At 39.0% G+C, this 13,335-nt stretch overlaps 2 protein-coding genes across 8 annotated transcripts; one reads left to right on the top strand and one right to left on the bottom strand.

The window, feature by feature from the left end:
* Positions 1–894: 894 nt before the first annotated feature.
* Positions 895–1,707, bottom strand: LOC110911363. The gene has a single exon (XM_022155972.1). The coding sequence runs from the start codon at positions 1,705–1,707 to the stop codon at positions 895–897; it is 813 nt and encodes a 270-aa protein (XP_022011664.1).
* A 4,262-nt stretch (positions 1,708–5,969) lies between these two features.
* LOC110910013 (alpha/beta hydrolase domain-containing protein 17C) lies at positions 5,970–9,607 on the top strand. Of its 7 annotated transcripts, none has more exons than XR_002575766.2 (7): positions 5,970–6,520; positions 7,938–7,974; positions 8,059–8,295; positions 8,412–8,459; positions 8,555–8,972; positions 9,066–9,147; positions 9,335–9,607. XR_002575766.2 is itself a non-coding variant. In XM_022154726.2 (7 exons), exons 1-6 carry the CDS (start codon positions 6,222–6,224, stop codon positions 9,139–9,141), a joined length of 1,110 nt encoding a protein of 369 aa, XP_022010418.1. In that variant the 5' UTR covers positions 5,971–6,221; the 3' UTR covers positions 9,142–9,147; positions 9,250–9,607. The 7 variants fall into 7 exon arrangements, 4 of the variants coding, with proteins under 4 accessions (XP_022010420.1, XP_022010418.1, XP_022010417.1 ...); XR_002575768.2 differs by having other exon boundaries at positions 9,318–9,607; XR_002575767.2 differs by having other exon boundaries at positions 9,250–9,607.
* Positions 9,608–13,335: the final 3,728 nt, after the last annotated feature.

Here is a 13,335-nt window from a genome sequence, read left to right as displayed (position 1 = left end):
CATCTGCATATAAAAGATGAGAAATAACTGGACCTCCATTAGGCAGATTAATACCATTCAGTTTCCCCGTGTCGCACGCTTTGGAAACAATACACGAAAAAGCTTCCATGACAATTAGGACAAGGAATGGAAAAAGAGGGTCACCTTGTCAAAGCCCTTTTTGACATTGAAATTTGAAAGTCGGAGATCCATTGACAAGAACAGACGATCTCGCAGAAACGAGGACCCCTTTAACCCACTTGCACTATAAAGACGGAAAACCCATTTGAGCCATAGTCTCTAGCAGAAAGCCCCAATTGACATTATCATACGCCTTCTCAAAGTCGATTTTGAAGATGAAAGCCTTTCTCCTGGTTTTCTTAAGCCAAGACCAAACCTCACTGAGAATCAGGGGGCTATCAAGAATATACCTATCTCTCAAAAAAGTCGATTGAGAATCCGACACCACTTTCCCGATCACTTTCATTAACCGATTCGCTAAAATCTTCGAAATAACTTTACTGATAACCCCAATAAGATTAATAGGCCGGTATTCCTTCAAATCAACCAGGTCCAACACCATAGGGACAGGGTAATGAACGACGAACTGCATTCCTTACTAATCTCACCCGACATATGAAAGGGATTCAGAATATTTCTAAAGTCTTCCTCAAAAAACTTCCAGAAGTGTTTTAGAAACTTAAAATTGAAACCGTCAGGACCAGGAGCCTTATCAGCGCCACATTTAAAAACCACGTCTTTAATTTCTTTGGCCAAAAATTGACCCGAGATACCAACAACATCCTCCGATTCAAGCTGCTTAATACCTGGACACTTCAGACCCGGGCACTGACAAACCTTTTCCGAAAAATGATACCGAAAGAAACGAAGAATTTCTTTTTAACTTCCTTCGGTTTAGTAATCCACGTACCCCCAATGTTGAGCCCTGGGATACCGGTTTTTTTTTCTTCTGTTGTTGATCAGTCTATGAAAAAAACCAGAATTCTCGTCGCCCTCAACCGCCCACCTGCAGTGAGACTTTTGTTTCAAATCCATGGCCGCCAAATACTCCTGAACTCGAATGTTGTTCATGCACTCCTCCTTTATCCAACACACTTCCTCATTAAGATCCGTAGATTCAACAATATTATCCATATTCTCCAACTCTTCCTTATCCCTCAAAAAGTCCTCATTCTCTTTGATTTCCATATCGTTTCTCCACCTCTTAATACAGGTTCTAAGGTGCTTAAACTTTTTAGTCAAAACCACGTCAGGAAGCCCTCCCTCCATAACAAACAAACCCACGACAGTTTCCACCAAATCATCAAAACCTTCCTTTTCGAGCCAAGAATTGAAGAATCTGAAAGGTTTAGCACCGAAATTTTTCCGAGACGTCTCAAGAATTAATGGGCAGTGATTAGAGTGCAGTCTCGGGAGCACTCCAAAACAAGCATCGGGCCAAGCCTCAAAGAAATCTTTACTAACTAGCACACGATCAATTTTATTGAGTTTGTTAGAATTCGGAGCTAAAAATGTAAACTTACGGCCTCTTATACTATACTCCACCAACCCAGTCTCGTCTATGAATTCATTGAAATCTTTAGCGCAAGTTCTGTTAAAACCCGTGTTCTTCCTATCTTCAGGAAATCTAACCGCATTGAAGTCACCAAGTAACACCCACTGACAAGACCCTGAACTAATAACCTCCCGAATGTTATCCCAAACCATCTTTTTATTTGAATTACTATGTGGAGCGTAAACATTAATAACGTTAAGTTCCTGATTGTTGCCTTTCAAAACACCACTGAGCTTAAGGAAGTCCTTGAACCTGAAAGACCTGTGGGTTCCAAATACACACCAGCCCCCCAGATCTACCAGACGCCCCGACAAACTCCGACTGAAAATCGGAAACACCCCAAAAATTAGAAATTAAACTACTGCTGACCTCAGCCACTTGCGTTTCTTGAATCGCCAAGAAGTCAACTTTATTATCCTGTCTCATGCTTCTAACCTAGCCAGCCTTAACTGCTGCCCCCATCCCTCTAATATTTATAGACATGAAGTTCATTGCTTACCCTGTTGAAAACCTTCATCCCTAATGATTTCCATCACCAATTCTTTATGTTGTAGAAGATCCGCACCCACTTCTTTACTGATTTCAAGCGTACTCTTGGTTTCCACATTAACCATATCCTCCACCCTAGAAGACTCCACATTGTTAATATTAACCTCCCTTGTATCCTCGGTCTGCGAGATAACCAAGTCCTCTTGCCCCTCAAAAACTGAGGTAGAATGATCCACTTCATTAGCTCTGACGTTCAGATCTAGATGGAATGAAGATCCTTCTTGGCCGACAAACCCCATCTCCACTGGAACTGAGTGAAATGAAGACAGAGACATGGGGTTATCCATTCTCTTTCTTTTTCTCAAATTGGGCTCCCTAGTATCACTACATAACAAAATATGGGCTGAATTCTTAGTAACATGTTTGCACTTCTGGGCCCTCCCCCTTATTGGGCTCAAAACTATTATTATTAAAATAAAAGATTCCTTCTGCGTTAATAGGAGGCGACAACTCCCTATCTTCCAAGATCTCGGGACCACCCTCCACCTCTCTAGGGGATTGAACCGGAACCTCCATGCTAACTTCGACCCCCATGCATCTATCATTAAAACTTTCCACATCTTCGGTATCTACAACTCCCTGCTCAGCGGCGTTTGGCTTACCTCCAGTCTTCTCACCTTCCTGAAAATCTGACGGGATCTCCGGTGGCTTACCGATTATCTCCGGCGAGTCTTTAACATCTACCCCATAATCAAATCCTTGCCCTTCCTCCTTATCATTCTTATCTTCCCATTCCGTACAATCCCCGATACTGTCTAGAATCCAATCACCCAGTTCTTCAGAGATCCAAACCCTGAACCTCTTGCCCTTTCATTTCAAGGTAACTGACTGACACATCCTATCCCCATCGCCGACTAGGACACTAACTAGATCAAAGGTGAAATCTTTGTCATCTTTCGAAAGCATAGACGCATGAACCACCTTGCCAAAAATTCTACCGATAGAGTCGAACACTTCATTATCCACCAAATGTAATGGAACTCCTGTGATTTTCAGCCAAGCTATACATTCGAAAGGAAGCGCATGTCCTTTCCAAATTTCTAACCAGGAGAACCATACCTTAATGTTAGGGTTGAAATCCTTGAAAAACACATCTCATCCTTATTCGCGAAAACCAGAAGCATATATAAACCCCCCACATATTTAAGCGAAATCTTTGGACCATCCGACTCCAAAATAAGCTTATCCAGTTTTGTAAGGGTCGTAAGATCGAGCGTTCTAACAATCAGGCTTCTATTGATCCACTCACCAATCGGTTTCACAAAAGTAGAGACTTCCACCACCCTCTCGACCTTCTTATCCCTATTAGAATTACCAAACAAAGAATCCTTGTACGAAGTTCCCAAAGGATTATGAGAGAGAAAAATTACCTTTAAACTGTTTGTCGTCGACCCCTTCTTTAACTGCACCATGATTTTGCTTACCGTGAGTCTCCGACTGCCGGAGAGCATCCTTATTTTCCGCTGCGAATTTTGCCACATTCACAGAGAGCTTAGAACTACCCATCTTCACTTCCTTCATTCTGACCTCCATCTCCTTCTTATCCTTCACCCCTGTGCCCGACACGAATCCGAACCTGTGCCCTTTCTTGTCTCTCTTTCTAGCCACGTAAACCCCCACTACTTCTCCAAAAACTCCGAACACCTCTCTGATTTCCTTCGCGCTGCACCTCTCAGGAAGATTAGAGACAAAGAATTTTGTCACCCCAAGAGAACCACTATCCATCTTCGAAAAACAACCAAAGAAACCCGCAACAGATCTTTAAGAGGTTAATAGGATTCGAATCAATCAAGCTTAACTATACTAGATAGCCGCGATCGATCTCAGACCTACTAAGCAATCAATATCTGAGGCATGTTCTTTGGAGGAGAGTTTCTGTATTATTATATGTAGGTTAGGTATGCTTTATGTAATAGGTTATAACCTGTTGATCAAGAGAAATTATCTCTTGTAAAGAAAACAAGATTCAATTCTTGAAAAGCATAATTATATATACTTCTAATTCGCAACAACTTTATGCAATGGGTACTTGTAACTCTAGCTTTATTTGTTGTATGTGCATAGATGAGATGTACATTTCCTTACTAAAGCTTCTTTTGGAAGCTTTGTATATTCATATAAACAGAAGATAGAGCAACGAGAGACATGAGATAGAGATGCAGATTCGTTTAAGAGAGAGAAATGGTGGAAGGACTAGTGTTTACCGAGGTTTACCAGGCGGCGCTTTTCACTTACTAGGCTACATGACCGACACACAAACAATCGTCGACGACGACTGTATTCCAATGAAGTATGACGAGTCTCCGGCGAAGATCCGGTAAGCCTTCTATTTTGCCGCATGTTATAGTTTTAGTTAAATCGGCTCTTGATGTGTCGTTTCAGACTATTTTCGGTAATAATAGTTCCGGCATGAATTCGGTCAAGTTCCGACCAAGCTCCGGCGAACGAAACTCGACCTGATATGTTGGTTTTGCGTTCATCAGAGAATTCCGTATGTCGATTTGTATCGACTTCGTTTTGAAGCTGTTCTTTTTGCTCTGCCACACTCACCTACCCTCCGCTCCTCCCTTCACCGGTGTTCCTCTGTCCGTCGATTTCCTATATCGATTTTCTTCATTTCGTACCAATTTAGGTAAATGTTTACCTCATGTGGATTTTAAACCCTTAAATTCTAGGGTTTTAAACGTTTTAGGGTGATTTGTTTGGCTGATCGTCTTTGTGATTGTTTGTCTATTGTGTTCTTGAGTGTGCAACTCTCTATTTGTGATTGCATGTCGTTTTTTGAGATGTAATGTGTTAACCAATTAGTCCCTTGGGTATTCTTTCTAACAGATTCTTGAGTTATGGCTTCACGCCTTTGGTTCTGTTGCCCTGCTTCTTTTTTCACCGTTGGGATTTACCAGTTACACTCTGATTTTAAGTTGGGTTTTCTTTTTATATGGATATTGTTCCTTCTGTAGGTTGTAACATTGTTTAGATGGTGGTATTTTATGGTTACCCTTTGTGGTGCCTTTGAGCTTTTTGTCACTGATGTATTACAGATTGATGGAGAAGTTTATGCTGTCTTCATCGGAGTTTTACATGCCATTTTTGTTGATGTTTTGAGTTATGCCATGCGTTGTGTTAATTTTTATGTTTATTGAGATTGTGAAATGTGTTTCTGATTGTTGATTTTTTGGTGGCAACATTTAGATATACAAGCATAACAAAGAAGAACGAATCGCCAGGACATGGGGAACCATTGCTCCCGGCTTACCTTATGTTGGAGAAGCAATAACGTGAGTTGGCAACTGGCTTATTAGTCGAGATCCAGAAGTATAGTAAGGCCCTACCACCAACCCTTCGGGGCTTGCATCAAATGTGACGAGGGCAGTAACATAGGATCAGAGTTATTAAGCGAGTCCCCGCCGCATTGCGGCGGGTTACTTTTCTAGTTATTTAAGAAAAAGAAATTAGACATTAAAAATAAAAAGCTCTGACAAAACTGTACACATTTTAGCATTTTATTCTTTTTTTTTTTTGAACGTCCAACATAAGAATCGCCGGGTACTCCGTACGCGGCACCCATTGGCCGAAAGGTAGCCCGCGGCAGCCCAACCTGCACGCACGGAGCCCCTAGCCCACCATGCCACCAGTTCCGGGGAAAACCCGACCCTGCACCCGCCCGAGGGCACGACAATGCAAAGCCGGTAAAACCCGGGTGGATCAGGAATCGAACTTGAGACCATTCGGTCAAAAGTCTTCCCTCATTTCCATAACCACTGAGCTATAAGCCCAGGGATAGCATTTTATTCTTTTATTTTGGTAAATTTCATTGTTCCAACATTTTGAGTGTGTGTTGAAGACTTTAATATCAACACGTGGTGTCCCACATCTTTAACGGCGGAAATACTTCCCTCTCTTCCGTTTCTCTCTCTCACACACTCTCTCTCTCTGATCAACCCAATTTCGAAACTCACTAAATGCTCTGATCTCCCACCTCAATAATCCATTCAATTTACGTTTTCCAACCCTAACCCCATCTCACCAACCCCTAATTCTTCCTTCCTTCCTTCACCCACAATCTCCCCTACAAAAAGCTCCAATCTTGAATCCAATTGATTGAAATTTGAATAAGATGGGGGCGATGACGTCAACGGTGGCGGCGAAGTTCGCCTTCTTTCCTCCGAATCCGCCGTCGTACAGGGTGGAGGAGGAGGAGGGTGGAAGGCTGAGGATGACGGATGTGTCGGAGAGGGAAAACGTCGACGTTTTGAAGCTGAAGACGAAAAAGGGGACGGAGATTGTGGCGGCGTATGTGAAGAATAAAACGGCGTCGTTGACGTTGCTTTATTCTCACGGCAACGCTGCTGATCTCGGTCAGATGTATGATTTGTTTTGTGAGCTCAGTATTCATCTTCGAGTTAATTTGTTAGGGTTAGTATTTGTTTTATGAAGTTTATATTTTATAAAGTTTATATTTTTAATCTGTTGATTGGGGGGTGTTTGGAAACTCTGATTATTTGAGGGATTAAGAGTTGGAATTAGATGATTGAATTTAAGCCGATTGGAATTTGATTAGTTAAGCAGAATTAGTTTGTGTGTGCATCCAAACACTCTGAAGTAAGGGGGTGTTTGGGTTAAGTTTATTATGGTTATGATCTTTATTTTGTTTAAGGTGAATTGAGCAAATTTGGAAGAAGAAAAAAAAAAACAAGTAACAACTCGGGTTGCATATCGAAAGCGGCTTTTGTTAAATGGCTATATGATTATCTAATTATGTGAATCTGATTCTTTAGAGCATCCACATCAGGTTCTTTATGCTGGTCCCTAAAATTTAGCAAAAATACACTTTTTTTTATAGAGAATAGATATAGGATCATAGGGAATGAATAGTGAATCTTTATATTTTGGGAATCATTTTAGCTTCCCTAAAGTTGTTTCTTATTTTAGGGATCTAAGAGCATTCAACGTAGGTTCTCTATCTCTATTATTATAATTTAACTAAAATATACCGTTTTTTTTTTCTAAACTTTGTTTTTTAACATCTCACATCAGATTCTCTATCTCTATTTCTATCTTACAAACACTTATTTTATTGTTTTTTCTCGGTTTTATACACTCGCAAACTTATATTATATATAGAGATGAATAGTGAATCTCAATATTTAGAGAACTAGTGTAAATTCTTTAAACCCTATCTCTATTTTAGAGATGGTGATGGAGATGACAAAAGATAAAAAAAAAATCATTTTTTATAGTTTAGTGTTATGGATGAAATAGAGAACCTAATATGAATGCTCTAAGAGCATTCCCAACCCATTCCCATCCTAAAATTTAGGGAAATCACCTAAAAACATCACTCCATCCCTTTCCACATCCCCATAATTTAAGAGAAAGCTAAAGTGAATCCTCATATATAGGGGTTCACTATGCATCCCCCAAATTCAAGCAAACAATTTAACGATGACACATAAGCATATTTGTGAAATTATAGGGAAAAAACTAATTAAAAAAAGGAATACAGAGAAAGGGATGGGGAATGGGAATGGGATGTGAGAGGTTTTTAAAAAATGAGAAATGAATGTAGGAAATGATAATTAGTAGTTAAATTATAGGATGGAGATGGGGAATGGAGTGGTAATTTAGCTGGTTTCCCTAAAATTTAGAGATGTGGTATAAATGCAAAACCTGATGTGAATTCTCTTAAGCAGCCTAAATGAAATCCCAAAACGCACATCCAAACACCCGCTATCAAGTATCTGATATCATCTCTGGTTTGGTACCTTTTACTATGAACATTATATAGCAATTTAACTTTTGTAACAAGTAACAATGTGTCTGATTTGGGCAGGTACGACTACACAGGATATGGACAGTCGACCGGTAAGGTACAATAATCTGAAATAAATGAAATATGTCCTCGGTTTCAAGACTGATTTTGCTAAATTACGCACGTTTGATTGTCTTTATAGCCAAGTGAACAGAATACATATGCTGACATAGAAGCTGCATATAGATGCCTTTTAGAGACTTATGGTGTGAAAGAAGAAGATATTATATTATACGGTCAGTCCGTTGGTAGTGGGCCTACTCTAGATTTGGCATCTCGTTTATCCAGATTACGGGCCGTTGTCCTTCACAGCCCAATTCTATCTGGACTTAGAGTCATGTATCCTGTGAAAAGAACATATTGGTTTGATATTTATAAGGTTGATTTACTTCTCTATCTTCTAATTAATTTCACATTAAGAGTAAGTTTTATACAGTTCGGTCGGTACAAACTAATCGGTTTTTTTTTTTTTTTTTTTTTTTTTTTGTGATGCAGAATATTGACAAAATCCCGTTGGTCAGGTGTCCTGTTCTTGTTATTCACGTACGTGTAAACGTGTTCATATCCGACATGCTATAACATTCATCTCGCAATGTTTTTGAAACAATTTGTTGCATTTTTTTTGTTTTATATTGCAGGGCACTGCTGATGATGTTGTAGATTACTCTCACGGTAAGCAGCTTTGGGAGTTATGTGTAGAGAAATATGAACCGTTATGGATCAAAGGTGGGAACCACTGTGATTTGGAGTTGTACCCGGAGTATATAAGGCACCTTAAGAAGTTCATATCAGCTGTTGAAAAATCTGGTCGTTTGAAGAACATGCAGGGGTCGTTAACAGATAACGATTCGAAACCTCGGGTCAGTACAGATTGTAGAGAGAAATCAAGGCCCAGCACAGATGTTCCGGAACATTCTCGGCCGAGCACAAGCACGGAAAAGTCAAGAACCAGCGTTGACAAACGGGAAAAGGCAAAGAAGAGTGTGGAAAACGTGGAAAAGTCAACCAATGCCGTTGACCAACCCGAGAAAGCAAGAAACAGCATTGATCGGTCTGGTTAGCTTTAAGCTAATTCATTTGTTCATTAATTTGTTATCATGAATGCCGAAATTTCGTGTTTTCTAACTTTTGGGATGAATATGGTTGCAGATTTGGAGGTATGATGCGCGCAGCAGTTTTGTGCAATATCGATTGTTTCAAGCCAACAGGTGCAACGGGATCATAAGTTCAGGTTGCTTGTTTACTTTTAATTCTTTACATTGGTTGTATGGATGTTGGTTTACCGAAACAAATTGATTCATAGATTCTGTCAAAACTAATAATCTTTAATTAGATGTATCTCTATGATGCTGAACAAAGTATTGGTAGAGTTGGATTTAACAATGTTGACTGTTTCAATAGAAAACTCGTGGTTGTAGATACGCTTGAAGGATAACTGGAAACGATCTGCAATGGTTTGAATCGAGCGGAGGGGACTTGAGGATTATGGCAACAATGTTAATATCAGCGAGATTGTTTCACAGATTTGTGTCGGTTGTCGACCGTATTTAAACAAAGGGTAGGTTTTAATGATTTTGTGGTTCAACTTTTGTTGGGTGAAGAATCTTGAGTTGCAAGATGTTTCATGTTGTTTTAGCATATAAGTTTGTTAATGTACAAAGGTATTGCAATTTTGGCATTTCTTGGTTTCAGTTTTGAGTTGTTGAGATCATAAAAAAGCTGAACAAAAAAGTTAAAAGGGATAGAATCCGGCTTCTTATTTAACAATTTACAAATAGTAGGTTAGAAACCTGTGTAATACACGGCTTACAAAGAAAATATTAAATAACTAAATAAATATTAATGAAGATTTAGGAATAATAAAACAATATTTTGTGATAAAATATATTTACAAAACAAGAGATAGAATACAGAGAGGTGTAATAAGAGAAACGGGGAGAAAATCTTGGGGTCACATGATTGTGATACGTGGCGCAATTATTTATTATGTATAGATCAGGTATTCAATTGTAATGATTAATGAAGCCTAAGCAATTGAACTTTGTTACCTAATGTGATACCTACTTATTATGTATAGATCAGGTATTCAATTGTAATGAAGTCTAAGCAATTGAACTTTGTTACCTAATGTGATACCTACAAAAGGAATTCTGGCTAATGAAGTTTCACATATTTTAACAGTCAAAGTCATAAAGTGATTGTTACCATATCACCACCTGACTTTCACTTGTTTGCACCTTTAGTGTGTAATAGTTTCATAAATTTTTCACTATCTATCATCCATTAAAATAATATTTAAATTATATAAAAATAAAATTTAAAGAAAAAAGTGTTAAAAAGGTGTGGGGTGGCTATGGTAGTTGCAGAGACGTGTGAAAGATGGGATTTGGTGAGTTATTCGAAGGAGACAGTGAATGTCAAGTGGTCGTTGGTGCGTGACGGTGGTGGTGGTTTGTGAAGGTGTAGGAGGTGGTGGTGGTTTGTGAAGGTGGAGGTAGAGGTTTGTGAGGTTGGTAGTGGTGGTGGTGGTTAAATGTAAATAATCTTTTTTATTGTTTTGTTTTTTATTAGGAGTAAAATAGGTTGTTTGGTATTTTTTTAGAAGTAAAATTGGCATTTCACACTCACATGGTTAAATTTAACGACCATCTATGACAAGGACTATCAATTTTATAAAAAAAAAAAAATCGACCATAGGGAACACCTAGGTAATAAGTTTACAACAACTAAGATCAATTGTGTACTTATTAAACCATGAGGAACAAAAATACAAGATCTGCAGAGCAAGATCCAACATATCCACTATATGATAACTAATTCGTTTGACCCGTTAGTGCAATTACTTGCATACCCTATTTGCTAATATTAAAAACACTAATTATACATGAGACTTATTCAACCAAACACCACATAATATTTACAGTTTATTAAACATCAACACTTAGGGATTATGGGTTGTACCTAATCGCGTATGGCAACTCCATTAACCCATTCATGCAACAAATCAATTTCCTTATTGAAGAAACACTGATCTAATTAGGGAATTAATTTAGATTGGTTTATGTTTCTATCATAGTGGTTAATCTTCTTATGGATATTTGAGCTCCGACCTGAATGGTTTGATCCTGCAAAACAGAACACCGTTACTCGTTAAGAGGGGGATGTGGGGGTTTCCCTCTTAACCAGGCTCCGGCGTGAGAATAAGTGACTGCTTTGAGAGTAATTAAGTGCTAAGAGTGAGAGTAGAGGGAATAGAATGTTTAACCTGTGGAATGAGGTCTCTATTTATAGCCGGAGAGGTGTAAGAGGTTATGGGCTGATGGGCCTTGGGCCGGAAACGGACGACATAACGGATATGCTCTTTGCCTTGCAGGCGCCGACCGCTTAGTGGCTTCTAGACGTTCGTCGGTGCTAGCGCACCTTGATTGGAGCCACGTGTCATTGTTGTCGGCCTTGTTGTCCTTCTGTCATCAGCAGACAAGTGGAGATCGTGGGACAGTTGTCTCCGTCCTCTGATTGGTGCCACGTAGACGTCCTTGTGTACTTTTCGTCAGGCGATCGTGGCGCACGATTGACCAGAGCCTGCTGGACGCTCATTGGCTCCTTTTACTGCCACTTGTACCTTGTGTACCACTGTAGGTAGCCGTGCGCTTCCCTACTGTGTGGTTCTTGTTGGACAGCAAACTAACCCGCGCGGGGTGAGTATGCTTATTTGTTCCATTGTTTTATGCTAAGTGCTGATATCTGAGCCTCTTGAGGGCCGTGCCTCGCGCGGGGTAGATCAGAACGTGGAGTGTGCCGCGCGAGGATCTTATTAATAAGTTTACTGAAATAAGGGGTATGGTCTCACGCGCAACCTGAGAGGAGGTTTGCGCGACTTTTTGGGACCATACCCCTTCACTTATTTTTGCACAAATAAAATGTTACAAACTGATTAGTGTTAAAACTTAGTTCTTGACCTCTGATCGAAATTTCCTTCGGTAGGATTGATAATCTGTGTCTCAGAAAGCTAATGTTCAAACTTATCTCATTCCAACGGTAGGATATCTAAGAACAGCCTATTCTTCACGACTGTGTTTTATGTTTTGAAAATTCGAACAAACTACGATTTTAGTAGTAAAAGCCATACATCCATGAAATTATAACCTTTGATTGTTAACCATAATGAGTTGAGAAGCTACCGTAAAAACTTGGGGTTGATCCAATGATTAGTCTTCCAGTAACAATCACTTCTTTCTGACTATACAAAATAAAACAGAAATCACATTAATAAGCCTTAACTTTTCGACCTCTAATAAACGACTTTAACTTAAGATTCTTGAGTAAACACGGCTTAAAACCTTGATCATCGTGTTGATAAATTGGTTCCGGATCAAAACCCGCAACTCCGACCACCACTGACACAAACACCATCATCAGCGGCCACCGCTTTCCCCCTCTAATTTTCTCTGCTCTAAGATCATATTTCATTTTATGCGAATGAGCTTAAAAAGCTCTATTTATATATAAAAAAAACTTTTGGCTAACTACAAAATGCCACCCCCAAGTTTGATTTCTACAACATTACTTCTTCAAGTTCGAAAAGAGTCACATACTACGATTTCATAACTAAACAATGACACTTGTAACTTCCATTATCCATTAATAATAATAATAATAATAATAATAATAATAATAATAATAATAATAATAATAATAATAATAATAATAATAATAATAATAATAATACATCTAAGAGGCTATTTGACAACTTCTGAATGGTTAAGTGTTAAACCAATAAGATGTCTGAACCACTAAGCGCTGAACTAGTAAGAAGTTTGAACCATTAAGAGCCGGTATAATGTTTAACCATTCAGAGACAAATGTTTGACCAATTCAGATTAGAGGTCTTAACCATTTAGACTCTGTATAATGCTTAATCATTCAGAGGTAAATGTCTGAACCAGACATCTGCTTGCGAAACAAACAGTCTGGATCATTAAGTGTTGAACCAGTAAGAGGTTTGAACCATTAAGATACTTAGGGGCTGTTTGTTTACCTCTTAATAGGGCTCTTAATAGTTCAGACCTCTTACTGGTTTAACACTTAATGGTTCAGACTGTTTGTTTCACGAGCAGATATCTGAATGGTTCAAACATTTGCCTCTGAATGGTTAAGATTTATACAGAGTCTGAATGATTAAGACCTCTAATCTGAATTGGTCAGACATTTGCCTCTCTGAACGGTTAAACATTATACAGGCTCTTAATGGTTCAGACCTTTTACTCCTTCAACACTTAATGGTTTAGACATCATCTTACTTAATCATTCAGATTTTGTCAAAATAATAACCCAGACGATTGTTACAATTTACAATATAACTCTTTGATTTGCAGTAGGAAAGTTAACCTTCCCAAAGGGTCGGTTAGATAGTACCGCA

This window comes from Helianthus annuus, chromosome 9 (assembly GCF_002127325.2).
Source record: "Helianthus annuus cultivar XRQ/B chromosome 9, HanXRQr2.0-SUNRISE, whole genome shotgun sequence".
Classification (NCBI taxonomy): domain Eukaryota; kingdom Viridiplantae; phylum Streptophyta; class Magnoliopsida; order Asterales; family Asteraceae; genus Helianthus; species Helianthus annuus.
This window is presented reverse-complemented; position numbering and strand designations above follow the sequence as displayed.

Coding starts and splice junctions, on each gene's coding strand:
- LOC110910013 (XM_022154726.2), top strand. CDS start 6,222: ATGGGGGCGATGACGTCAACGGTGGCGGCGAAGTTCGCCTTCTTTCCT. Junction 6,521..7,937: donor CTTCGAGTTAATTTGTTAGG/GTTAGTATTTGT, acceptor TGATTTGGGCAG/GTACGACTACACAGGATATG. Junction 8,460..8,554: donor GTCCTGTTCTTGTTATTCAC/GTACGTGTAAAC, acceptor TTTATATTGCAG/GGCACTGCTGATGATGTTGT.
- LOC110911363 (XM_022155972.1), bottom strand. CDS start 1,707: ATGGTTTGGGATAACATTCGGGAGGTTATTAGTTCAGGGTCTTGTCAG.